The 25,880-nt window shown below is 46.2% G+C and overlaps 2 protein-coding genes across 4 annotated transcripts in view; one reads left to right on the forward strand and one right to left on the reverse strand.

The window, feature by feature from the left end:
• LOC135897905 (uncharacterized) overlaps window positions 1-25,880 on the reverse strand; it is a 121,939-nt gene that overhangs the window by 80,172 nt on the left and 15,887 nt on the right. The window lies entirely within an intron of this gene.
• The window catches only part of LOC135897907 (uncharacterized), a 69,438-nt gene continuing 49,077 nt past the window's right edge, over window positions 5,520-25,880 (forward strand). The window contains exons 1-2 of one of the 2 annotated variants that reach the window (XM_065426600.1): window positions 5,520-5,606; window positions 22,074-22,355. In XM_065426600.1, coding sequence (XP_065282672.1) covers window positions 22,331-22,355 — 25 coding nt within the window. In that variant the 5' untranslated portion in view covers window positions 5,520-5,606; window positions 22,074-22,330. The remainder of the gene's footprint in view (window positions 5,607-22,073; window positions 22,356-25,880) is intronic. The other variant, XM_065426599.2, reaches the window with a different exon arrangement.

Consider the following 25,880-nt stretch of genomic DNA (forward strand, 5'->3'; position numbering starts at 1 on the left):
CTGTAAGGGAGGATACGAATGATGATGACAAAATCTATTCATTAAGGGATGGCGCGAAGGCCTATAATGGGGAATAGGAAGGGGAGGGGGGAGGCGTACTCAGAGCCGTCCAAGAAGCTGCGCGTCCTTGGCGAAAGCCAAGAGTGAGTCCAGAATGGCCCTATCGGAATCCATCGAGCCAGTTGCCGGTCTGATCCACTCCTCGTAGGACGACACTCGCACCGCCCTCAGGTGGTGGTCCCGCTGTTGAGCGTGTCGCTGGCACTTCCAAAACAGATGGGCTGCGGATGGCCGTGTAGCCATGTCGCAGTCAGGGCACCTGTGTGGCGTCTGGAGCGCTTCTTGGTCCGCGGAGGCTGCGGGATGGCCGGGTTCCTGCGATGGAAGGGAGTTGGGAGACGGAGATGGAGGGCGTCTTTCCCGGCGTGGCCGGTACTGTCGCCACCGCTGCAGCACATCCGGTGTGAGGACGAAGCCGGAACGGAGCCTATGCAGCAGCACCTGCCCCGACCTGGGAAGACCCGCTGGAAGGGGGTCTGGGTCTGAGGGCACACTCGCACGGAGTTCCCTCTTGCGTCGGTTGGCTGCCGCTCTCAGAGCTCTGTCTGGGTCATACGGGGCTCCATTTGTCGTGTTGCTTGCGCTGGTTGTGAGTGCTTCTGAAGGATCCCGGGAGACGACGCGGTTGGAAAGAAGGGCGCGCGCCGCCTCCTGGGCTCTCTCATTTCCCTTGATGCCCTGGTGACCAGGGATCCAATGAAGTGTTGCAGTGACCCCGTGGGCCTCCGCACGCCTGAAGGCCTGCTTGACGAGGAGTACTACCGATGATGATGTGTGGCGCGACTTGCAGGCATGCAGCGCATACTGAGAGTCGGTGTATATATCGATGTGTTTTGCTTGCGTGGTGCTTGAAACTCTATCTAATGCCCAGACTATTGCGCGGAGTTCAAGGTCCGTTGGGTCGTCAGCATCAGCAGTTGTAAAGGTAGAATGTGTCTCACAAGAACCCACTACGTGGTAGGCGACTGCTCCCTCGCTGGTGCGTGGGTCGAAAGCTGCGTCAGTGTACACTTGTTCATGGCTTGGCGGTGCGTCTGCCAATGTCTGCACATGACGCACAGCAAATGCTGCTCGGCGGTGCGCATGTTGGGCACCCATGTTTCGGGGCGTTGGTGTAGTGTCGACGACAGCAATTTCATCCCACGGTGAGATGTCGGATGGCAGTTGTGGCAAAGTTGATATATCCTTTCCCATGTAGGCCAGTAGAGTCCTGCCTTGTCTGGTGTGCTTCAGGCGTTCCTCGTGTCCTGCCTTCGATGCTTCGATGGTTGCACGGAGGGTAGGCAACTTCGCATAGCGATGTAGCTCCTCGACACGTGTGTGTTTCGGGAGCCCTGTGATAACACGGAGAGCTGATCTGTGGAGTACCTCTAGCTGTGTCCAGTGCCGAGCCAGCAGGTCATAACAGCGCGCTCCATATATCGCTCGGGATGTCAGCAAAGCACTAACAAGCTTTCGGCATACGTCGGTACCAGCACCGCCCATGCGGAAACAGATTCGTTTTATGAGGTGCAGAGTGTTATGCCATGTCCGACGAAGGTCTGCGAGCCACGCATCCGCTGTGCCTTTGTGGTCAATAGGTATACCGAGAACGCGCACTGATTTTTCTGCTCGCTGCAGCGTTTTGCCTGCGAGAGTGAGCGTGAGGGCTGCTTCGTCCTGCGTTGAACCTCGGATCACCATATAGGGTGTCTTCTCTGGAGATGGCCGCATGCCAGTTTGTGGCAGGTAGTGGTCAATAACGTCAAGTGCCGCCTGCAGTGTCTCCTGCTGCTCATCAATTGGTCGTGATGCAGTCCATAACGTGATGTCATCTGCGTAAATTGTGAAGCCCAGTTCGGAAATAGCCTCCAGTCGCTCAGCCAGGCCTATCATAGTCAAATTAAAGAGGAGGGGTGATAGTATGGAGCCTTGTGGGACTCCCACTATGTTTGGGTAAACCTTCCCGGCGTCTTCGTCTACCCGTATGGAAAAAGTGCGATCTTGAAGGAATATAAAGACATGTTCTATTTCAGCATTAAGTTTGAGGCCTATATTTGAAACCGTGCTGTCATTATGTACAAGTATGCAAGTCGAAGTGTTATTTTTATGCATATTGTACGACATGAGTTTAGCTGCCACCTTAACGTCCTGTAACGCGATTGCATCCGGCCTCTCATCTACAGAGTCCCCATACTGTTGCAGGGATTCCGGCCTACGTTTAAAACCCCTGCAGTTTGATCGTAATATTGTTAACTTCATTTGATAAGCCATATTGCAAACTGGAAGATGTCATTCCTTGTTCTATGCTCAGGTCAAGCTCTTCATCAGACGCAATCTGCCTGGTGCCTATTTCTCCTGTCAATCTGGGTGTCTTAGTGCACGAGCATTCAGCGAATTTTTTTTACCTTACGGTTGATTCTAACCTGGTAAGCATGGAGTTTTGAGAGATGCGGCTCTAAGATTTTATGAATTTTCTGCTGTGTCATTCTTTATAAGTTCTGCTCAATTATTTTTGCTTGGCATCTCTTCAATTCTTTCTACGCTAGCCTGTAGGCTGGGTAGCATGCGACATTCCATTTTCTCTATTTCCTCCCGCATTCCCTTTTCCATGCTTTCCATGCATGCACTGAATATCTTTGTAATTGCGTCCACATCTGCGCGTGTCGTACACTCCTCTATCGAGGGTGCAGCCGCCAACGCTACGCCGCCGCCCGACGCTCCTTGGCCGGTTTCTAACATGCGAGGGGGTGACTTAGTTGCACTACCTGACGGCAGCGGTGGACGGTTGTCCTCCTCCATCGCCTGCGCTGAGGGTACCTGAAGTTCTCTAGAGTTTCCTGGATAGTTAGCTGCCGTCTTCTCTCTAAATTTTTGTATTTCTAGTTTGAGCCTTTCGTTCTCAGCCCTAAGTTTCTCATTAGACACCGTGAGGGGAGGGGAGGCAACCACCCATGCCCAGCTCACCTTGTTGCTGCTCCTTTTGTTTCCGGGACAGTGTTCTGGCTCAGGTCCATCGCGCTTGCCGGTTGGATGACCGCCTCCCCTAGGGCCCCCTCTGAAGGCTCCCGCACGCGGTCGAGGCCAAGGGGTCCCCTCTACGTACGAAATTGCAGATCGGGGGCTTCGCTCCCTCCAGCGTTCCGGGAGTGACGTTGCCGATCGGCTTTTCGATTAACGGGCCGCCGCCTGGCTTCAGTTCCAGCTCCGCCTGTTCTGTACTTTTTTGTGCCCTCAATTGACCCCGTGGCATAGGGGCACCCGCAAATGAGGCAGCTTCTCCCCAGTATTAAACATTGAAAGGCACCTTTCGGTCCTCGAACGTGATGGCTGCTATGTTGGTCTCTCTTAATTTTTGGACTCCTAGTACTGGAGCCTCTGGCGAAGAAATGGGTTAAGTAATATTCGCTTCACTGGATCTGGGATCACTTGAACAACAACACGGCTTGTTTTGTTCGATGACTTGAGGTAGGCTTGAACCACTCGGGCCTGTCCTCCAAGTCGAACTGTCTGATCGAAAGGACCTCAAAATAAGCTGGGTGTTCTTGATGCCAATAATAATAATATTCTGGTCCCAGGCCGGCCGAATAGCGAGCGCCTGCGACCTCCGCGGAATGCCGGCCGCAGCGTACATCGCTTTCCCGATCTGGTTGTCGCACTTAAATTGTGCGAGGTTTAGAGTTCCCTTTGGCAGGCTGATGATCACCGCATGTTTCGCTCCAAATTTGGGCATAACTTGTGGCTTCCAGTGTTCACATTGACCTTGCTTGCCAAGAGCCGAAGCGGTGACGTGGCCGTCACTGCCGCCACCTTGACGTTCGGAACGGGTGCGCATCGAGGTTGCTCGCTCCCACTGTTCTAGCTTTTCCTTGGTGGTATACTCCGTAGTTTCATCAAAAATGGCGTCTCCGCGGTTGAAAGCTCCATGTATCGCATGCTGTCTAGGTCGTAGCCCCGTACGAGAGCTATGGAGAGCGCGGGTGGCGCGTCCGCGGCTCCCGCGCCTATATATATATATATATATATATATATATATATATATATATATGGGGCTCGCGTGGTCAAAGAATAAATTCCCGTAGAACTGCTAAAAGTAGACCCACCTCCATAAGAATGGCGTTCACTGGTTCCTGGTGACTTCATGGATGTAATGCAACTGGTTTCGGGCGGTGCTTCGTGCATATGGGAACGTTGCCCCTACCTCTGCCGGTGAAAACTCGAGTAGTAGCGCCTCGGAAATGACCGAAAGTAACCCCGGGGATATAATATGGCGTGGTGGGGATATCGATGTACGCTGGTGTTCACAAAGTTAAAAGCACCCAAGCGTAATTGCTCAAACGGAGAAAGAGCTCCACGAAACAAGAACCTAATGCATAAATTATATACCACCGGACACTTGATCGAACCCCCAAAGCAGGTGACGCCAATACAGAAACTGAACACAGAGACGGACGTGTCACCTCGCAGATCCCAGAGATTCATCGCTTCCACAGACTTCCACAAACAACGACGAAATCAAGTTCACGGAAACTTTCTTTTCCGTGAAAGTAGATTCTTCACGCTACTGAGAATGTTTACTACAGCCAAAACTGAAGAAATCAATTGAAAACTTACTGAATATAGTATTGCGCCTACTATAGAGCCACGGTTTTTCATTCGTGTGCCCTATCGTGTACTGCTACTGGAATTACTTTCTGCCATTTTCAATGGGGTTATTATCATATAGTCGGGCAATTACCGCCCAGTTTATATTCTATAGATTCGCAAGGCTGGACCCTCCCTCTAAAATTATGACAGAAAATTCTATATCAACTCTTGAATCACGCCGAAAGCCGCTGACGCTCGAATTCTTTTCGCTCCTTCTCAACAAGAAGCTTGCAATAAAACCATCACGGCACACAAGACAGTATCATCCTGACTCACTAACACCCTATTATGCTCGAACTGACGCGTGTAAGTTTTCTTTTTTCCCCGAACAATATCGGACTGAAACGACGGTTTACAGACACAGTGTGACTGAATATTGTGTAAAGTTGTACTTCCGTGTTCCTGATTGGTTCACTATTGTTTGTGTCTATTCTATTGCCCCTCCACTTGGACCGAAGGGTCTGCAGTATGTACTACATAAAAAAAAATAAATTAAATACATAAATAAGATACTTCACAATCAACTCGTCTTAGGTATTCGACAATGCGTATAACGGAATAGGAATAATATACAAGCTTTATAACACCCGATGTTCCGTAATAAAAAGTGAAATTTCGCCTTTTTTTAACACATCCTCCGATAATTTGTTTTGGTATGGCTTGGTTTCTCATTTACACATTTGTCTGTATTTTTTAGTATCTTTGCGTTCCGTGTCTCCTTGCAGTATTTGTTGCTCTATATGCTCCCTCCTAGCACACCGTTTCAGTCCTAGCTCACTGTTCCAGTTCTAGCTTCAGAAGTGGGTGCACACCACAGCTTAAGACAGTCTTCACATCACGCTGATGACGTGTGCATAATGAATAAAGTCAATGAAGGAGAAGAAGCCCTTGGCGTAAGCAAGCGCGATTCTGCAGTCCTGGTAAGTGATTTGCTATTCCACCGGTTTGCCTCCCCTCTGATCTCGATGGCGCGACAATTTCCAATGATGCTTCCTTCAAACAACCTTCCAAGTTGGCAACTGTAGTGATTGCTTGCCATATGGACACGATGCTACTTGCGACCAGGCAGAGTTCCGCGCTCCCTCGTGTTCTTCAAAGGGGACCTTAAAGGAAGAAGTGTTTTTCGAGCAAGCGCTTAAGGATTACAGATTTCATTTTCAGAAAGCATCTCTTATGGGCTCGAACTGCCGTGAGTACGCGAACAGGTTGCAATTTTAGCATTACTTTACGCAAATAGAAAATTAAATCTCAATCAACACTTCTTTATTGCTACTCACGACGACTGCGAACCATTCACCGTCGTGCTGCCGATAGAACAGGACAGCGTGCGTTCTTTTCCTGTATAAGTGACACTTTGTAATATCCTGTTTGGTTCATTGCAATAAGCATTTTTATATGCTGCTTGCCGCACTTCTGATGTCAACTGGGGAACACAAATCATGTTCTTCTGCAATGGTTAAGCTTACCTGAAAAAAACAACCTTCCTTAACGTGGTTGCCTAAATATGCCAATCACCGAAAAATGCAATTTTTGGTATTTTGACATACTCGACCTGATTTTGAGGTTGAACAGTTTGATGCTCTGTGCTATTTATTAGGCCCTTCCTGGTTTCGGAAAGCTGGTGTGCATGCTGTCTTGGTGACTTATTTTCGACTGAAACGGCTCCTTTTTGAAGCTTTGTACATAAGATGCCATTCGTTATCGCTCCGCAATTATCCTGTTATAAAGCCTCTTATTTGTTCACTTTTACCAAATTATCCTGCCAATCTTCTATTAGACTAATTTTACCTGTTCTATCGTGAAAATTAAGGAACCATAGAAAGCAACAGCTGTGATTACTGCAACTATACTGCATGATGGGCTTGTTTCTACCTATCCATGACAGAGAACAAATCAGCACAAAACCACTGGAACGAGAAAAACAACTCGACAGCACAAGCGCTGAACTAAGTATGACTTTTTTTGTTACACATGTATTTACATATACGTGCGGCTGAGGATAAACAAAAAGACTATATATATATATATATATATATGAATGCATTATGCTAACTGAAATAAAAAACGAAGCACGAAATGGACGAGCGCACCTGTATGCAAGGACGGGCGTCTAAAAGCAAGATAGAGAGTGTGCACAAGCGCGCACCCCTTAACGAGCATTAATCATCACAACAATTTCCTTTTCTCCAAAAGCTACGGTGGCTTGGCTACCATAGTGGTGGCCTTCAACGGCAGTAAATTACGTCTCCTATATTTGTTTTGTCAATTGTGCTTTGTTCTCGTACCTTTCAATTTATGTCGACCTAAATGGGCGTTGCGAAGACACGTCCTGGACTGCACGGCCAGGTGTGATCCTAGTTGCTTCGTGACACTGCGCGAATGCTTCTCAAGACCAGGTTTTCGCATGTAAAGAGACCTGTTGGTGGCTTTGCACATTGCGCATCCTACTTTTAAACATACATTTCCGCAATACACATGATCTTGTCAATTGCGTGTTATATTTTTTGGTTAATATTGCGATACCATTTAAACGGGCGACATAGGCGCATTCATGCCGTCGCCGCGGCCACCGCCGTAGTCATGCTGTTTCGATGCGCAGCTACCGTGCGAAGCGTTGGATGTTTTTGAGAAGGGTGGATTTCGTTAGCTACGAACACGACGAAGCGCGATGCAGGCACTGTGAAGGCTACGCCTAATCACCTCGGTGGCATAGCCATGGGCGTTATTCCCCGGATCACTATTTTAAATTTTTTTTGTAATTTCGCAAGATGGTTCTGCAAATTCCGCTGACAGGATTCATGGCACTTTGGGAACATAGTGAGCTTGGCAAAGGCCTAGAAATTTGTGAAAGTAAAGATATTGACTAAAGTGATGATCTGACAATACGCCCTCCCTTCCGCTGGTGGCGAGAGCCCTCTAAGTACGCACACTATGATCAGGCTTACTTTCCGGCTAATGTGCATCGTATGCCCTGGTGTGAGCGATAGCGGCAGTAAAGTCAAGCTGAGTTCATCTAATACGTCACTGGATCCTAATTAACACCCATGGTTTCACATCACTATCAGTCCGTGCACCGTCGTGGAGGCAGTACGGCTATGTCATCTAGTATACACCCCAGGCAAACGGGAATTGCATTACGAGCCCCGATTTATCCCCTGTTGCTTGGTAGGCCAAAGTTTCAAGACGAAACACATAGAAAAACTCAAAGATGCAGCCACGGCAACAGTTTTCCTCTTTTCCCGTTTTTTTTTTGGATGTACGAGGGGGGAAACACCATGCCACTTGTCGTTTGCTATGCACTCGACAAGGTCGGGCACCCGACTTTTTCAGCAGGCCCTAGCAGAAACCAAGACGCTTACATTTATTTTGCCACATTTCCCAGGGGCTAGTGGCTGCCTTACCACAAGGACACCCGTCAATACCTTCTTTTCCGATAAAGTCATTAGTTACTCACTACATATTTTTTTAATCCTTCAGATCTTCTTTTAAATACCCTTCTGCTTCTGATTTTCTTGTCTAGCTCACAGTATTTGATCAACGCATCTCTGTTAAAACCTAGCTTTTATCCTCCATGCTTCGCGAGGCAGCTCGCCATGGCACACGGCTTTTTTGTTTCGGCGAAACATAGACAGGCAAAAGAAAATGTGGTTTATTCATTGACTTCATTGCGATAGCATTTAAAAGGACACTCCAGGTGCGGTTCTGTTGCATCGTCACCATGAGGTTCCGTATAAAGTCCATAGGCGATAACACCGTCACCAAGCGCGGTATGCTGTATGTGCGTGTCAAATCAGGCGAGGGCACAAGACGATCGCGGCTCAGTCTCGCGCGCTCGAGGGATGAAGGCGGCGAGCAAACGCGCCATCTTCCGTCGTGCGAAAGGCCGTGCAGGGATGCGAGGGACGGGGCTGGCGGCGGCGTTCTGCTCCGGCCGCAAGTGCGTACCTAGGAGCCGGGCGCTAGGGCCCTAGATATGATCGTCGCTAGGGCCCTAGATCGTCGCGATTGAGCCGCGACGATTGCGGCTAAATCTCGCCCACCGAATGGTCGAGAGTGGGGAATAGGGCTGCTAATATCGATGAATGTTAATCGATTATTCGAATAAATGTACCCTGCAAAAAGGATTGTACTTCATCAGCGTACACCTTACACTTAACCAACTTAACTGATTAGGCCGCGGTTCGATAAATTGTTTTCGAGTGCTCAACAGTAGTGGCACGAAAACTTTAAATTGAACTGGAATGGCAGCGCACAAGAAGTGACTGCGACTGTGGTAGCGCGACTGCTTTCCCGTGTGCGACCGAGAGCTTGCTCTCTTCCCCCACGCCACCTGAAGCCGCAGGCTTCAAATGCATTCGCAATTCGAGGCATACTATAGCAACCTAATACTTGATCGTCTTGCTACTACCAGTCCACTACAGACTTGGAACATCATGCGCGCCGGTTCGGAGCCTGTATTTGACATAGCGGTGGAGTTGATGTCGATTCCAGTAACTCTATATATAGATTCACTGGAATCCATGCTGTAGTGTGCAAGCGTCTATTCCCGCATGCTGGTTATGTGCCCATTCATAGAACCTGTATGTTTCACCCAAACATCTCCCCCAATTGACATTCCGTCATTCTGTCGGAAAGAACATATGGTTTATTATCCTAAACCAGCAATTTTCTTCTTCCTTATGCGCACTGCAATTTCTTGCATATCTTAGTAGATATTAACCTGTAATTATTGCGATTATTTTATTGCTTGTTTAACTGTAGTGTACATGGATTCACTCGTGCCTTGCATCTGATTTAATTCTGCAGTAAGCGCCTTTTTATGACATATATTGTTTACATTTTCGAAAGCTACTGGATCCAACTAATTTAGTCCTTAACGAGGTAAATATTATCCTTTATCGAAAGCTTCATACAGTTGTGTTTCTAGCTTGCTTCCCCCTCTCAATCACTAAATTAGGTTCCTAACAAATTATATAACTGTGTTTCAAGCTTTCTGAAAGTGTCTGGCGAAAAATTAGATGAATAACTTAATCGATAACAAATCCTGAAGCGAAAGCGAATAATTGATTAAAGGCTAACGTGGTGAATGATTAATCATTAATTGAATAAAAAGTTGTTGTTTCGCCCGAAAGGCCCAGCTATGATTCCAATACCAAATTAATGGACAGCTATACGAAGTAAGGATTGTGGTTTTATCGACCGTATGAACTTATAAACATAGGTACACTAAATAAGCTAACACCCATAGGGTCAACACGTGCACAAGCAAAGACGAACACATCTGACTCGATGACCGCGCAAACACAATGTTAAAACGTTCGCGGGAGGAAACGAGGCAACAGCAGCGATCGAAGTGGCGTTCGTCTTTTGATCGCTTCAATGAAAAATTGGAGGACGCTTAAGCTTCGCCTTCAAGAGTGGGACGCGACAGCGTTCCCGTCGACCCGCCAAGGGGTGTAAGACAATGCGCTACGGCGCAGCGATCATTTACGAGGCGCCCCGCATCGGACTTTACACCCACCAATCACGCGGTGAGCGCCGAGCAACGCAGCGTTCGGCGCGGCAACGAAACATGCGCCTCAACAAGCGGATCAAACCAAAGAACTCGGTGTCTCGGAGGGGGAAACGATCTACGCCAGCCAAACATCGTGATCGGCACGGACAGCCAGGCCGCGACGCGCCTCGCACCGGTCCCCGCACAGCCCCAATGCGCTCAAACGAGACGAAGGTGAGAAGCGGGCGAGTGGCATGCCACCTGTCGGGGCAGCACCGTACATTGCGAGCAGAGGCTCTGCTGTGTTTGCTGCAAGATGGCTCTGCGTGCGTGGTAAACGCAGAAGAAATGTAGCGGTCACGTATCTCGCTACGCGTTTAACTGCGACTTCTGTAATTTTCATGCTCATATTTACCGATATGCACCGCAGTATAACTTTCTAAGGCTCGTTTCTAAGGCAACACCGCATTCACTACAGGCGTTTTTGTCCCGCCTTCAACCATTCAACTAATGGCTGAGTGGTAGCGTCTCCGTCTCACACTCTGGAGGCCCTGGTTCGATTCCCACCCAGACCATCTTGCAAGTTGCTTTTATTTATGAATTGCCTTCCCGAATTTTTCGCTCACGGCCAACGCCGCCGACACTGGTTTTTCTGCGACACGAGCTTCTTAACGCTGTCGCGTTAAAAGTGAGCGCCGAGAACACACAGCACGGACAAACCTACGAACCTCCGACGCACCTAGACTCTGCCCCCAACGCAGACCTTTCTCCAGATACGGCCGGGCGACCGCGCGCAGCCGCCACATGCGCAGTTGCAGCCAGGTGTATCATGCCGCCCCTCCTCCTTCACTTTTCCCCCTCTCCCCAGTGGCTCCCGCACGCCACGAGACAGCGCGCTTCGTGCCCACTTTCGTCTCATTCGCGCGGGCGAAATGGAGCCGCTATCGTCGGCTCCCCTCGCAAGCCTTCAGTCGAACATAAAGTGTAGGGCGCGCGGCCACGGTGTTATCGCCCTTGGACGTTGTGCGGGACATCACGGTGATTCCGACGGCGGAAATGCGCTTGAAGTTTCCGTATAGTTGCTGTCGCAATAAAAGTTAATCGACCATCCCTAGCGGAAAGGCAATGCTGGAGAGACAGGGGACGGTTTAGACTCTGCCAACAAATGCGCACTTTGCACGGTCGCGCGTGGTCGCACGCGCCATATCTTTGAAAGGATCTGCAGATGGCTCAAACGTTTGTGCGCGCTGTGTTCTCGCCACTCTTGCGTTGAAGCGATAAACCGCCCGAAGGACACTTCGCTCGCCGCTGCTGCCGCGCATGCTCACACCAATGTTTTGACAGCGAGTGTCCGCGCCAATCAAGTGTGATGCGTTCATGTTCGCTTGTGCGCGCTGATACCATGCTGCTAACTCAGTAAGTGAACGTTTCTAAGTTTATGTGCTCTATAGAGCTACTACCTTACTATTTGTAGCTGTCGACTAACTTGATATTGCAATCGGCACTTCGCCTTCCGGGCGAAACTGCAACTTCTTTATTAGCAACCTATGACATTTAGTTATGTACAATTGAGTATGTCATTACTCAGTACAAATGGGGGAACTCTGTACTGCGATCATACATACGTAAGGTAGCTTCCTACATATTCTCATAGACAGGAAAATACTACAGAAGCCAAGTTTTTGCTGTGTACAACACAACTCTACCGAAGTCATTGTTCTCACATTTATTTATAAAGAATCAACAGCTTATCAAGAGCCACAGATCTAGACCTTTCGCATTTAAGTAGACAGTTCTTGTTTTATTCCGTACAACGAGTATACTTGATAGTCAAGGAAAGATACTATGCGTATTAAATTTTCTGCATAGCTTTCCTTGTGCTAATGTGACAATACATATTCACCAAATTAAATTGAAATTGTCTACAGTTCCTTTTCATATTCTGTTGTTTCGCGATACAACATGCAAAACCAGTACAGTTTCATTCAGAGATGTAACATTACTAACAAGCTATCATTACAAAAATCCTCACAAGCATATTCCAGACGTTTCTTAAAATTTGTATATGCACTTTGTTCCATTATCATCTAGGCATAAATGACACATTTGCAAGGCAACAAAAAATATCACCTATTTTTAGTCGATAAACAGTAAATGCAGGAGAAGAATGTGTCAATCGGTGGTTAATGGTCAGTTGAGATTGAGTAACGACAGGGTGATGTACGATGGCATGAATGAAGGCTTACTTTCGGGACATGGACGCTTTCAAAAGTACCTTTTATGGGCTGCATTCAATGCATCACGGCAACCAGCTCAGAATAATTTTCTTAAAGTGTTTCTGAAGACCTTACCCCAAAACGCTGAACGTACAGTCGCCCAAATCTTTAACTGGTGTGCGGGAGCGGCGACTTTTCCGTGCGTCAGCGCCGTTTGACGGGGCGAGGCTGGAAACAGTCTGAGGCTAAGCGCATGCGGACAAAGCGCGCTCAGCTGGGCCCATCGTCTACTAGGCTGTTTCCAGCCTCGCCGCGTCATACGGCGCTGACGCCCGGAAAAGTCGCCGCTCCCGCACACCAGTTAAAGATTTGGGCGACTGTACATTAGCACTTGCTTTAACAGAGCCCATGGACTCAGTTTCGTGCGACCTGTTTGAAACATAGGACAGCTGTTATAGCTGTTTTTTTAGTTTAATCATTACCTGGAGGTAATTTGTCAGGATAAGTTGGATGTCGACACAATGAGGAGGCGAAAGTACTTCAACTTTTCTAGAACGGTTGTTTCTGGCACAGCATGCTTCTACCCCTGTCACAATGGGAGTTTTAATCTCATTCGAATCAAATGGCATTCGGTGCAACGGATATCATTCTCCCGCGGTTGTGCTACACTCGAAAAAATTAATGTCATTCGGTGGCGATATCAATGGCGATCATACCGAAAACAACGCGGCAACTAACGTAGAACAAGGCAGTTATAAGGTGCTTGCATAAGCAATCCATATATTTCAATACATTTTTGAGACGTCACTTCACTGAAAAAAAAAATATTTTAGTAATGCGTATAAAAAAGTTGTTCTATTTCAGACTATGTGGCCACTATAAGCTAAAACAAGGCTTAGCCAAATGAGTAGCATAAAAATTGAAAAAAAACAAAATGGCTGACATGGTGACGGTGGACGACAACGCCAAGATGCAGGAGGTGAAGCGATTAGTTGCTGCGTAATTTGCATTACGAGCAAGGCGTAATAATCAGACGAAGCGATTAGACGTTCTATGGCCGACGAGCAGAGTGGCGGCGGCATGGGCGGCGGCCAGACGCTGCTGAGCTGAAGAGTAAGAACATTTTGCGACAGCCTGCCACACAGATTTTGTCTCTTTAAGTAACAAGTCCAATAAAACACGCAAACGTTATTATTTCTATACGCTTATGGTTTTCAATTTGCAAATGCTCTGTCCTGTTTTTCTTTGTTTCTGGGGTTGAGAGTACACATTCGCTCCGAGTGCGAAGCCGAATGAGTTTCTCGAACTCATTCGATTGCGGAAGTCATTCCGTTCTAATGGCAATAAATATCGCTGTGTAAAAACCGAATAATGTCATTCTATGCAAATGCCATTCGGTTCGAATGACATTTGAATGCCCAGTGTGAGAGGGGTATTACGTTGCTTATTAAGGTTATTCATGGCTTTGCCGGATGCAGCCTCCCCACACGCACACATACACACACACTTTTGCCATATTAATGACAATACTGAAGTGAGGAGTTTCGAGCAACATTATTACTGACACAAATTTACCAAAGTAGGCTCAGGAAGGTTCTTGCCTACCAACATCCGTGTGTGGTAGCTACGTAATAATTTTCATTGAGGAGGGTGCAATTTTGGGAGCATTGACCTTCGTATGCACAAAGACAATACGCTGCACGATGTTTATGCAAATATCAATATGTGATGAAATATTTTGTAAGGACAAGCTATTGAGGAGACCACCTTAAGAACTATGAGAATTGCAAAACAGAATAAAACATCTGTGAGGAAATGTTTCCAAATTTTCCAGCTTCTGGAGCTTTCTTTACGCAGCGGACTTTCACGCTGTTTTTTGCGATCCAGATTGATGCATTTATGTAACGCATAAGCCATGCATAGCAGAAGAGCTGAAGCAGGTCTGTGCGATACTTATTAGAGAAACAGATTTCTTATAGTAGAATGCAGTTTAGGTTATATTTCAGTACAGTGGTCACACCACTCAATTGCTTGACCACGCCAAGCTGCTCTAGAAAACATTTCTCCGTGTCCTTTTCTTCCTCTAGCGAGTGTAGGTACAACTCTGGGCTCACATGATACATCAACTCCTCTAGTGCATGCTTCCCCCGTGGTAATATTTTCGCAGCAGGTTATCTTCACTGACTTGCGGTGCCTTTTATTGCGATAGTAATTATAAGGGCACTCCAGGCTCATTTTTCCCGTTGGCGTCGGCGTTGCCGTCTCTGCGACGTGCTGTATAAAGCCGGCATGGCGGCTCCATATGGTGCGCGCGAAGGCGAAAGCGGAAACAAAACGCGCCGTCTTCCGTCGCGCGAAAGACCGTGGGGGTGGGGGGCTTGTAGGCGGGAGGGAGGGTGCGGCGTTGTGCCCCGGCAGCAACTGAGCACTTCGCGACCGGGTGGACAAAAAAAAAACTGGCGATCGCGGCTCAATATCACGCGCAATATGTGGAGGAACACGGGAACGCCGCGCGGGAGAGGGGAAGTCGGGTGTGTGCTTTGCGCACCATATCTTGAAAGGGATCTGCGGATGGCTCGTACTTTTTTGTGCGGTGTTCTCGTCGCTCTTGCGTTGAAGCGATATGAGGCCCGAAGGTCACTGCACTCATTGCTGCCACCACCCTTGCTCAGACCAGCCTCCAGCGCATTGCAGCGAGCGTCCGCGCTCATCGAATATGGCATGTTCATGTTTGCTTGTGCGACTTGACACCATGTTTGTTCAGTTAGTAAGCGAATGTTTCCAAGTTTATACTGCCAATAAAACTGCTACCCCTACTGCGTATAGCTGTGTACTAATTTGCTGTCGCAATCGATGGTTTACCTGTTTCCGACTTTATTTCTTTCTTTCTTTTTTTTGTCTCACCTATCGCATCCCCTTGGCCCTCCCCAAGGTACAGGGTAGCCAACCGGAGATAATCTCTGGTTAACCTCCCTATCTTTCCTTTGCCTTTCTCTCTCTCTCTCTCTCTCTCTCTCCAACTTTTTTCTATCATTGCTGAATCGTTTGATGACGCCTGCGGTGTCTGGTTCGTATATCTTTGCCTCGGCCTCGGTGCGGTGGTGTAGAACTTGTGAAGAAAGATACATCATTATATCGTGTTGGCCTGATTAGCGAAATTTCGCCATAGTTGCAGGCTCTGTCAAAGAATACTACGCACAGGCAGGCAGCACAAGCGCAGCGTGCTGTCCATTCTTAAGTGTAATGTTCCATTGTAAAGCGAATTTCATTGGCGATGAACGTGTGCCATTTCACATCGCTTCACATTTCTGGAAACACGACAGGAAAAGCCTGTATATTATCAAATTTCTAGCTCACGTGAACAAAAACGATCTTAATATGCTGTTGAGGTACCTCTAAGAATTTAGGGTTAGGTTCAGGTAGCTGTTATCATCATTAAAGCCAGCGTTGATACAGACAGAATTTCATGATATGGTCACTTTTATCAAAAGTAGCAAGAGACGGCCAGCGTTCGCATATGGGATATTTTCAATCATTGTTTGTCACACATATGCAAACTATTCCACATAGGACATGTGATGACGCTGGATTATTTTATTGTTAAAATCATAACGTAATAACTTTATAAAAACCAAGGAGGAGACAGAAGTACCAGATCTATGAAAAGCCGACAGCAAAACTAGTGTGCGTGCTTGGTTTTTCCTGGCCGAATGCTTCCGGAGCCACCAACCGCACTTCCCCACTGCTGTCTGCAGCAAGACCATACGGTTTCGGCAAGGGGAAAACACGGTGAACTGGCCTTTGGCTGGAGTCTATGAAAAGACAGAATATAGCGCTACAGGTATTCATATTTGCTCAGATGACATGCAATAGTTTGGGGAAACAGCACCAACATGCGTAGAATTAACGGGTGCAATTCTGTTGGGCTTTAGTGTCCAATTTGGGGTAGTTGAATATCAGCCCACTTATTACGTGAACTGCTGATAAAGAATTAAAATTTTTCCTCTTTTGTTGAAAGAAAGGCTGGGTATAGCTTCTTTCTGCACTGAACTTGGCTACTTATTCATCAATGAACAATGAACTGAAATTTTGCGGCTCTCGTTGTGGGAGTCTATTCTGCTACACTCACACACACACGAAAAAAGAAAGCTCCATGCATCGTTGCTGAACACCTCGGACTAGCGAAAACGAAGCAGTGCAACCAAAATAGTATTTTCTATCCATGCAGGCCAGTTTTCAATATATTTGTTAACAGGATTTCAACTAGAAATATGCCCCCAAGTTTCAAGTTCTAGAGCTCCAAAACTTTCGTGTAACATATTAAGCATTGCGGGTTTATCAATAGCTGGCGGAAAATACTGGCCATCAGTTTGTTAGGCTAGTTTTCTTGATCGATGAAAGTTTTGGAATCATATTGTTACAAGCACGCGAGCGTTCGTCGTTTGCGTCGGGGCGCCCGCATTCATCGTCCGCAAGAAACACGCAATATGCATTTTTGAATATTGTTATGGATTACAAAATTTATCATTTTATTTACTTTGGCTTCATTTCTCTGCAAAATCTCGGTCACAGGAATACTGACTTCCGATGCTTTACAGCTGCTGGGCAACTGAGAAATGCAATTTTTGCTCCCACCAATTTTCGCTAGAAGACGGCAAACCAAACTTAGGGAGAAAACGGCAGCACGCGGCAAGAACTGTCTTCGCCCTATCGTTTGCTGTAACGCCAAACGCGGCGCAACGTATTACGAACGAGGATGCACTCATTGTCCGCGAAAACTGTTCGGCTCTTTAGTTTAGCCAATAATGGGGAGCATCGCACCCCGAACATAAGTAAACGATAAAGAAAAACAAACAAGAACGCGGTTTCTAGGCGCTCGCGGAACATATTTGGCTGCGTAACGTAAGGAGGCACCCGGCGCCTCATGATCCGACGTGGGAAAGACAGCGGTCGCCGTGCTCATGGCACTTGCGCCGTGTCCTTTATGTAAATACAGGAGGAACGGTTTCGGTACAAAAAAAAATGTACTACAGAAGCACAGGTTCGCAAGCAATAATAACTTGTTTTGCTTGGCTTCATCGACTGCGGATTGCTCTTCCACTCCAACAGTCGACAAAGCCGACCACAACAGTCTTGTTTAGGCCGGGTCGTCGTAGTTCTTTTTTTGTGAACTGGACCGAGCAGAGGAGGTGGCCGTTGTACAAGGCCGCCCACTCTTACTATGAACAAAGCACAGTAAGAGTGGACGATGCTGTACATCTTCCCCAATGTCAGCCCCACCAGGACTCACCATTCAGCGTAATTTCGCCATAAGTCACATCTGTAAAAATATGGACAAAGCACCGCGCGGTCGTGATTAAAGAACACCTAAAGGGAAACTAAAGTTTAGAGTACGAAGAAGAGATGAAAAAAATTCTGTCCTTCTAGGCACAGGTTGAAAAGTGAAGCGCACCTCGGTTGTCGCGCATCTAGCTCGAACTTCATAATGTAATTAAAAGGGGAAACGCTGACTACTACGTAACTGATATGTTTTTTCTTTTTCTCTTCGGCAGTGTTGGTGAACATTCAGTGGTGATAATATAGCGACCAGAAACTGGTCACTGGAATACTTTCCAGTGCAACCACCTTGTGGAGCAAGCAGTCACGTACCTTCGGAAAATATACATAGCAAATTTTCTACTCATGGGAAAAATGAAGAACAACCATTAGCATATATCAAAGCGCGATTTCGATTCCACGTCAGCTAGTATCCATCGGCTCATCAGCAACTATCAACCAATACCTTCAGTTTCTTACAACACTGCAGGAAATTTGGGCCACACCAAACCGAAAAAGATGTTCACAAGAAAGCAACCCCGGAAGATCTTTCGTTTCATCCTGTATATAGCTGTTTTGATAAGGACGATACTCGTTTCTTTATAAAGACTGCAACAAAAATGTACGCTTGCCCGTTTGCCCTTGGGAAAGGGGGAAAAATTTCGCTCTTCCGTTCCTCCACGAGTCGCCACACCACACAGCCGCGCAGCATGCCTTCTGCCCTATCCTCAGTTTTTCCGACATTGCCGGAGACTTCACGGGCACATGAAAAAAAAAATGTTCACCTGCAGAATGTCCGAAAAGAAAGACGTGCATGTGCGTAGAAAACAGCCGAAGCGGTATTAGTGAAAGCACCATTGTTTGGTGCAACAAATAAAGTGACGAAATAAACATTTTGGATGCCGAAAAACGAAAATAGCCGAAAGCATATTTTATTTCTGCACATAACTATATCACTTAACATTATTACTGTGTAGGTTGAAAACATAAGGCTACATATACAAACCTTATGAATTTTCCTTTGGCTGCCAGTGATATGGCGACTACTACTTTGATGATATCGAAACAAGCCCTAGTGTCCAGGCACACGTGTTACACCCGCAACGCAACTTCCAGCGCTTCTTATGACGCAAGAGCCGTGTAAGAAGCCTTGTAGCTGCCGGGGGCACTGTTACTTCTGCGAGGTCGCAATGGCCTTACGTGCAGGCTTGCGTGAGGTAGTCGGAACAGCGCATAGCTAAAGCACAGAGGAGCTCAACAATAAACCTTGCTGTCGTTGTCAATGCTTCAGCGATCGGGCAAAACTGCTATTTTTTTACAAGTACATTTATGTATGCCTCGGTTCATTCCAGAATAAACAACTTGTTGCGAGTTTAGCGCTAGTGATGGGTACTTTTTATTTCTCCCCATGATGTCCTCTCTTTCTTTTACATAAGCATGGACACCAGGGCGTTACCCTTCCTAGCACGTGTAGCTTCTGTACATATATAGGATCAGTCGAAAGCAAAAAATCTAATCTTTTTTCCATGTTTGGTTGTGCCTTGTCCATTTGATTGTGTAATGGGAATGCCCACGAACTAGTGACTTGCTGCAGAAAATTGTAAACACCAAGACTTTACTCGTGTCCTGCTATAGTGCACCAGTACGTCTTTAAGCCATAGCCAATGCTTTTTGTGACAAAAGCATATATTCCTTCAAAGCTCTAAATTATCATAAGTGATGTTAATGTGTACGGAAACAAAAATGAAATGAAAAAACAAGGAAGTATAGAGGTGTATTTTAGTCAAAGAAGCGCTCGTTTGAATAAGGTGTGTATGTCTAATATGCTCGCGGGTGCCACTGGAACTGTATAAATATCTACAGAGCTCCTCAGCCACTTGAACTATCTCCTCCATATTAGTAATGATATTGCCGGCTTTCTCTCTTAATGCTTACATCTGATTTTTGCCTCATCATCATCATCATCATCAGCCTGGTTACGCCCACTGCAGGGCAAAGGCCTCTCCCATATTTCTCCAACAACCCCGGTCATGTACTAATTGTGGCCATGCCGCCCCTGCAAACTTCTTAATCTCATCCGCCCACCTAACTTTCTGCCGTCCCCTGCTAGGCTTCCCTTCCCTTGGAATCCAGTCCGTAACCCTTAATGACCATCGGTCATCTTCCCTCCTCATTACATGTCCTGCCCATGCCCATTTCTTTTTCTTGATTTCAACTAAGATATCATTAACTCGCGTTTGTTCCCTCACCCAATCTGCTCTTTTCTTATCCCGTAACGTTACACCTATCATTCTTCTTTCCATAGCTCGTTGCGTCGTCCTCAACTTGAATAGAACCCTTTTCGTAAGCCTCCAGGTTTCTGCCCCGCAAGTGAGTACTGGTAAGACACAGGTATTATACACTTTTCCCTTGAGGGATAATGGCAACCTGCTGTTTATGATCTGAGAATGCCTGCCAAACGCACCCCAGCCCATTCTTATTCTTCTGATTATTTCCGTCTCATGATCCGGATCCGCAATCACCACCTGCCCTAAGTAGATGTATTCCCTTACGACTTCCAGTGCCTCGCTGCCTATTGTAAATTACTGTTCTCTTCCGAGACTGTTAAACATTACTTTAGTTTTCTGCAGATTAATTTTTAGACCCACTCTTCTGCTTTGCCTCTCCAGGTCACTGAGCACGCATTGCAGTTGGTCCCCTGAGTCACTAAGCAAGGCATTATCATCAGCGAATCGCAAGTTACTAAGGTATTCTTCTTTAACCTTTATCCCCATTTCTTCCCAATCCAGGTCTCTGAATACCTCCTGTAAACACGCTGTGAATAGCATTGGAGAGATCTATCGCCCTGCCTGACGCCTTTCTTCAATGGGATTTTGTTGCTTTCTTTATGGAGGACTACGGTGGCTTTGGAGCCGCTATAGATATTTTCAAGTATTTTTACATACTGCTCGTCTACACCCTGATTCCGTAATGCCTCCATGACTGCTGAGGTTTCGACAGAATCAAATGCTTTCACGTAATCAATGAAAGCTGTATATAAGGGTTGGTTATATTCCGCACATTTCTCTATCACCTGATTGACAGTGTGAATATGATCTATTGTTGAGTAGCCTTTACGGAATCCTGCCTGGTCCTTTGCTTGACAGAAGTCTAAGGTGTGTCTGATTCTATTTACGATTACCTTAGTAAATAGTTTGTAGGCAACGGACAGTAAGCTGATTGGTCTATAATTTTTCAAGTCTTTGGGGTAAATGAATACATCTACTTAGGGCCGCTAGTCACCGCGGATCCGGATCATGAGACAGAAATAATCAGAAGAATAAGAATTGGCCGAGGTGTGTTTGGCAGGCATTCTCAGATCATGAAAAGTAGCTTACTATTACCCATAAAAAAAAGTGTATAAAAACTCCATCTTACCAGTACTCACCTATGGGGTAGAAACCTGGAGGCTTACGAAGAGGGTGCCACTTAAATTGAGAAATACGCAATGAGCTCTGGAACGAAAAATGATGGGTGTAACGTTAAGCGGTCAGAAAAGATTAGATTGGGTGAGGGAACAAACGCGAGTGAATGACATCTTAGTTGAAATCAAGAAAAATAAGTGGGCATGGGCAGGACATGTATTGAGGAGGGACGATAATCTATGGTCATTAAGAGTTATGGAGTGGATTCCAAGGGAAGGGAAGCATAGCGCGGGGCGGTGGAAAGTTAGGTGGGTGAATGAGATTGAGAAGTTTGCAGGGACAACATGGCAACAATTAGCATATCAGCGGGGTAGTTGGAGAAGTATGGGAGAGGCCTTTTCCCTACAGTGAGCGTAGCCAGGCTGATGATGGTGATGTCTAATATGCTCCGCCTGTACATAAGCATGAGTTCATCTGGAAATTAAGACATATCTTTAAAAAGAGTACAGTGGGGCTCCAAGAACATGCCCCACAGTAACGCCACATTTTTTTTAATTTGCAGCAATAATTTCCTGCCCCTTGATCGTGGCAATGGCCCACTGGGATATTTCAATTACGATGGTGGCATATATTTTCGAATTCTCAGGCAGTCAAATGCACCAGAAAGCATGCGCCTTCTGTTTAGACTCAAAACCTTCAATGCAAAAAAGTATAGGAGTTATAGTGCAGTCAAGATGTTCAGTGCAGCTACTCTTGACGCTTGACCTCTATTGCCTGTTGCAGTCGGTCGGCCTCAAAATTGGCGACATTCATTTACCGGTCCTCGTGTCAACATCGGCTATATGAGGGCTACGTTATGATTAGAAATCTAAGATTGCTGCTGCTCGCTGAGAAACGTGGGTAGATATCTCGGGAATTTTCGGCAAACAATTGACGCCCTCTGGTTTGTACTTTCAGGAAGAGATGAGTGAAACCACATTCGAAGATGCACTAACCGAGACCCGAGAAGGTGGGCATCATGCTGAGGAGTTCTCTACGGCCACTGCTGCCATTTTGGCTCTTGCACAACCCACAACCTCAGCTGTTGACGGGGTGAATTACGTAGACACTGCTGTGGATGGGTACAAAGTGCAGAGGCCGAAGTCCCAGCAGTGCCCGACCGTCCGCCAGTGGGTAGAGTGCGCTTCAGCCTTGCCAGCGACAACCAGACTAGGATGGTCACGTCGTGCAACTGCTCCGGTACGTTGGCCAGTGGGCTCAGTCAGCATACGTGGCAGTGGTTCAAGTTGTGGGCAGTAGGAGCTTGTAAAGAAATGTCCGAAAAAGCTGAGAGGATTTTCGTTCAAGTAGTGAGCCGAGCTCATATGAATCTTCTTTAATCTGCACACTAGAATGCCTTTCTATGGTAGCCTGTTATGTCCGAAACGGCAACGAATTATATATGAACATATTTATGGTAAAACTATACCTTTTGTTTGAGTTATGGTAAAATTATGAGTTGTCGTAAAAACTAGTAGGGGTGTCGCTTGGGTTAATCATGGTTCCAGTAACCAACCTCGGCTGCTGCAAGTAACGGTGGCAACAAAAGCTGATATCACGCTTTGTACATTTCAAAGGCATGGTCCCAAAAGAACAAATTTGACCATAATGAAGTGAGCAGCTGCCAAGAAAGTCACCAGTGAAATATCATAATGGCCATTTTTAAGAATATTCTCGTTGCGAAAAATTCCGCTTCCGGAGGTGTTCCATAGAGTGTCCTAGTGATTCTGATTTGTAAAGTGAACAGAAAATTGCTGCAGTAATGAATACATACCACAAACAATGAAACTGTTTTTACGGCGAAGCTGTATATGGTTAGCCAATTCGTCCGTCCGTCCGTCTGCCGGTCGCTCACTTGTACGCCGAAAACTGTCCCCGCGCGCCGCGTCGGCGGCGGGCGCGCGGGCACAGTCAAGCTGAGGTGGTTAGGAGGGAGTTGAGAGGGAGGGCGAAGGAAGAGAACTTGTGGGGGAGAGGGCACGGCCACATAGAGTGCATCGATGCGCCCCTCCCCCCCATCGTTCCCTTGATCCATCGTTCCCTTAAGTACATTGTTCCCTTAAGAAGCCTTTAGGCAACAAGAGCACAAAGTGCTGTCCAAGCTTAAAAAAAACGCCCTAACCTACGCTCTTGAAAAAAAAGCTTGCTAACGTGCCATTCGGCCTATAACTTAAAACTATTCCAGTATGTTTTTATTCCAATATTCTGACATCAAATTTGCGTAACCGCCGACGTAAGCATCGGGCGGTCACCCGCAGGGTTGTTTGAACAGACCAATCAAACGCTCTCATCGTTCGTAGGAGGTCGCTTTTGTTTGCTTTAAAAACGAATAACATTGCCTCCACTGAGCGGCTTGCCTTAGCTAATTGGCTCACAAGAGGCGAGGAGCGCGCTCAAGTGGAGAGGGTTTCGATAGGGCCGAGCCACCGCACTGAAAATCGATAACGGAATGAAGAGGGTGGCGCCGGCGTCTGGAATTGGTCTGGTTTCCCTTACTTTGCTTGCGGTGGCTCGTCGACAATCGCAGCGGCATGCAACGGAACCTAAGAATGACGCTAAAATGGATCCTCATCAAAGAACTGTCGGCAGAACGAGGTCGTAAAAGTGCCGATAGTGCTGGAGAACGCTGCACGTCCACGCAAGAAGTCTTATTACACGCAAATAAACCCATGCTCACCGACAGGAGCGAGTAGCCAGTGCGTGAGCGATCGGCGGCAGCCATCTTTTATACCTTTTGAAACGGGGCAGCCTGCGGCTATTCAGAAAAAATTCAGTTTTGTTCAGCATATTAATGCATCTTTATCGCGTACACGTCACTTTGACGTGGTGAGTTATTGCGGTTTCGTGACGTCGCATGAGAGGCAGGTGAAGTGGGCGCAGCCCGAGAACTTTTGACCAATAGCGGAGGGCTAATGGCGAAGAGGGGTCGAATCAGAAATAGCAATTTTTCTTTTGTTTGGTCAAATCATGCATAATCCATGTGTACACGTTACATCAGATGGGGAGCTATCGCGGTTTTCGTGACGTCGCGTCACAGAGAGGTGAAATGGGGGTGGTCCAAAAAAGTTCTTGACCAATCGCGGAGGGCTAATTGCAGAATTGGAATAGAAATGTTTGGAATAGTTTTACGTTATAGCGCCCCTTGTTTCCGAACGTATGCGGTTCACCGCAAGCGGTAGCGCATTTTATTTGATTTGATTTGTTGATTTGTATTTACACACACACACAGACACACACACACATGTACAGAGGAGTGGTAAATGGAGGTGGATGAGGGAAAAAAAGCCGCAATGACGTGGCTTGAGGTAACCTCACCCCCTTAAGTAGAATATGGCGGCATGCGGTGACAGATCAAGCTCCATATAAATTACATTTATATAGTGGCCATAAAACACTGCAGTTATGCAATAAATGAAAAAACAGTGAAGCATCTCCACAATAACGATGCAAAACACACTTCGGCATTGAAATAAATGATATAGACTTGATAACCTAGACAAAAAAAGAACATAACATACATTATTAATCATTAACAAACATGCTCTAATGAGGTGAAAGCAACAGAGTTTTAAATTCTGACAGCGATAAATCCTGTAAATTGTAGCCTGCTCTGTCATAAGAATTCAGTAATCTTGGAAAGTTGTTACACAACATTTGACAACCGTAGTTAGTTCTTGAACACGGAACCTTCCATATTTTAGGTGTACGAGTTGAATAACGGTATGAATTGGCGGATAGATTTGCTAGCTCTACAAGTAAAGTATTGTTACGTTTGGTACTGAAGTAGTACTCGCGTAATAGCCTGCATTCATTGATGTTATGGGCTGTAGCAATGTTGTATTTCTCGAACAGGTTTTCAGTATGGGCGGCAAACGGTACAGTAGCGATGACACATATTATTTTCTTCTGCATATGAAATAATTTACTCAAGTTACATTCAGTTGTGGTGCCCCATACAAGATGCCTATAATTTATGTGAGACTCAAATAAGGCATTATAAATTAATAATTTTACACAGACGGGTGAAGTATATCTGTAGCGATTTAAAACACCTGCTATGCGGCTAAGTTTTTGAAGTACAAAGCTTACGTGGGCGTCCCATTGCATAGTACTTGTGAAGTGTACCCCTAACGCCTTTGCAGAAATAGCAAGTTCAATATTTGTGGATGCATAGGCGAATGTTAGATCTGGAGGTAGACTCATGACTCTGGTATGAAAAATTACGGCTTTTGTTTTTACCGTATTTACTTTTGAACAGTTATCAGTGGACCAGTAGGATAGGCTGCACAAGAAGTCATTTGCCATAGTAATTAACTTGGTGGAAGAACCGGACGAGATGAAAACGCTTGTGTCACCTGCGTGAATTATAAATTTCGCCTTTTCGTAGATGGAAGTAATATCGTTAGCATAAAAGGTAAATAGAAACAGGCCCAAAAGGCCATCCTGTGGGACACCACAAAATCTTTCTTTGGTTACCGATGTATTGTGGCCTACACAAACAAACTGGCGTCTGTTATTAAGATAAGACTTTAATAATTTAAGTCTAATCCTAATTCCTAATCCTCTAATCCCTAATTTCTCTAGTTTGTAGAATAAAATGTTGTGAATAGTATGATAAAACGCCTGTGATAAAACGACAAATATGCGTACTTGTAATAGCTTATACTCGAAGTTCTGCAATATAAATTATTTTTGATGGAGAAGAGCTAATTAAGTCAACCTGTT

Source organism: Dermacentor albipictus, chromosome 2 (assembly GCF_038994185.2).
Source record: "Dermacentor albipictus isolate Rhodes 1998 colony chromosome 2, USDA_Dalb.pri_finalv2, whole genome shotgun sequence".
Classification (NCBI taxonomy): Eukaryota; Metazoa; Arthropoda; class Arachnida; order Ixodida; family Ixodidae; genus Dermacentor; species Dermacentor albipictus.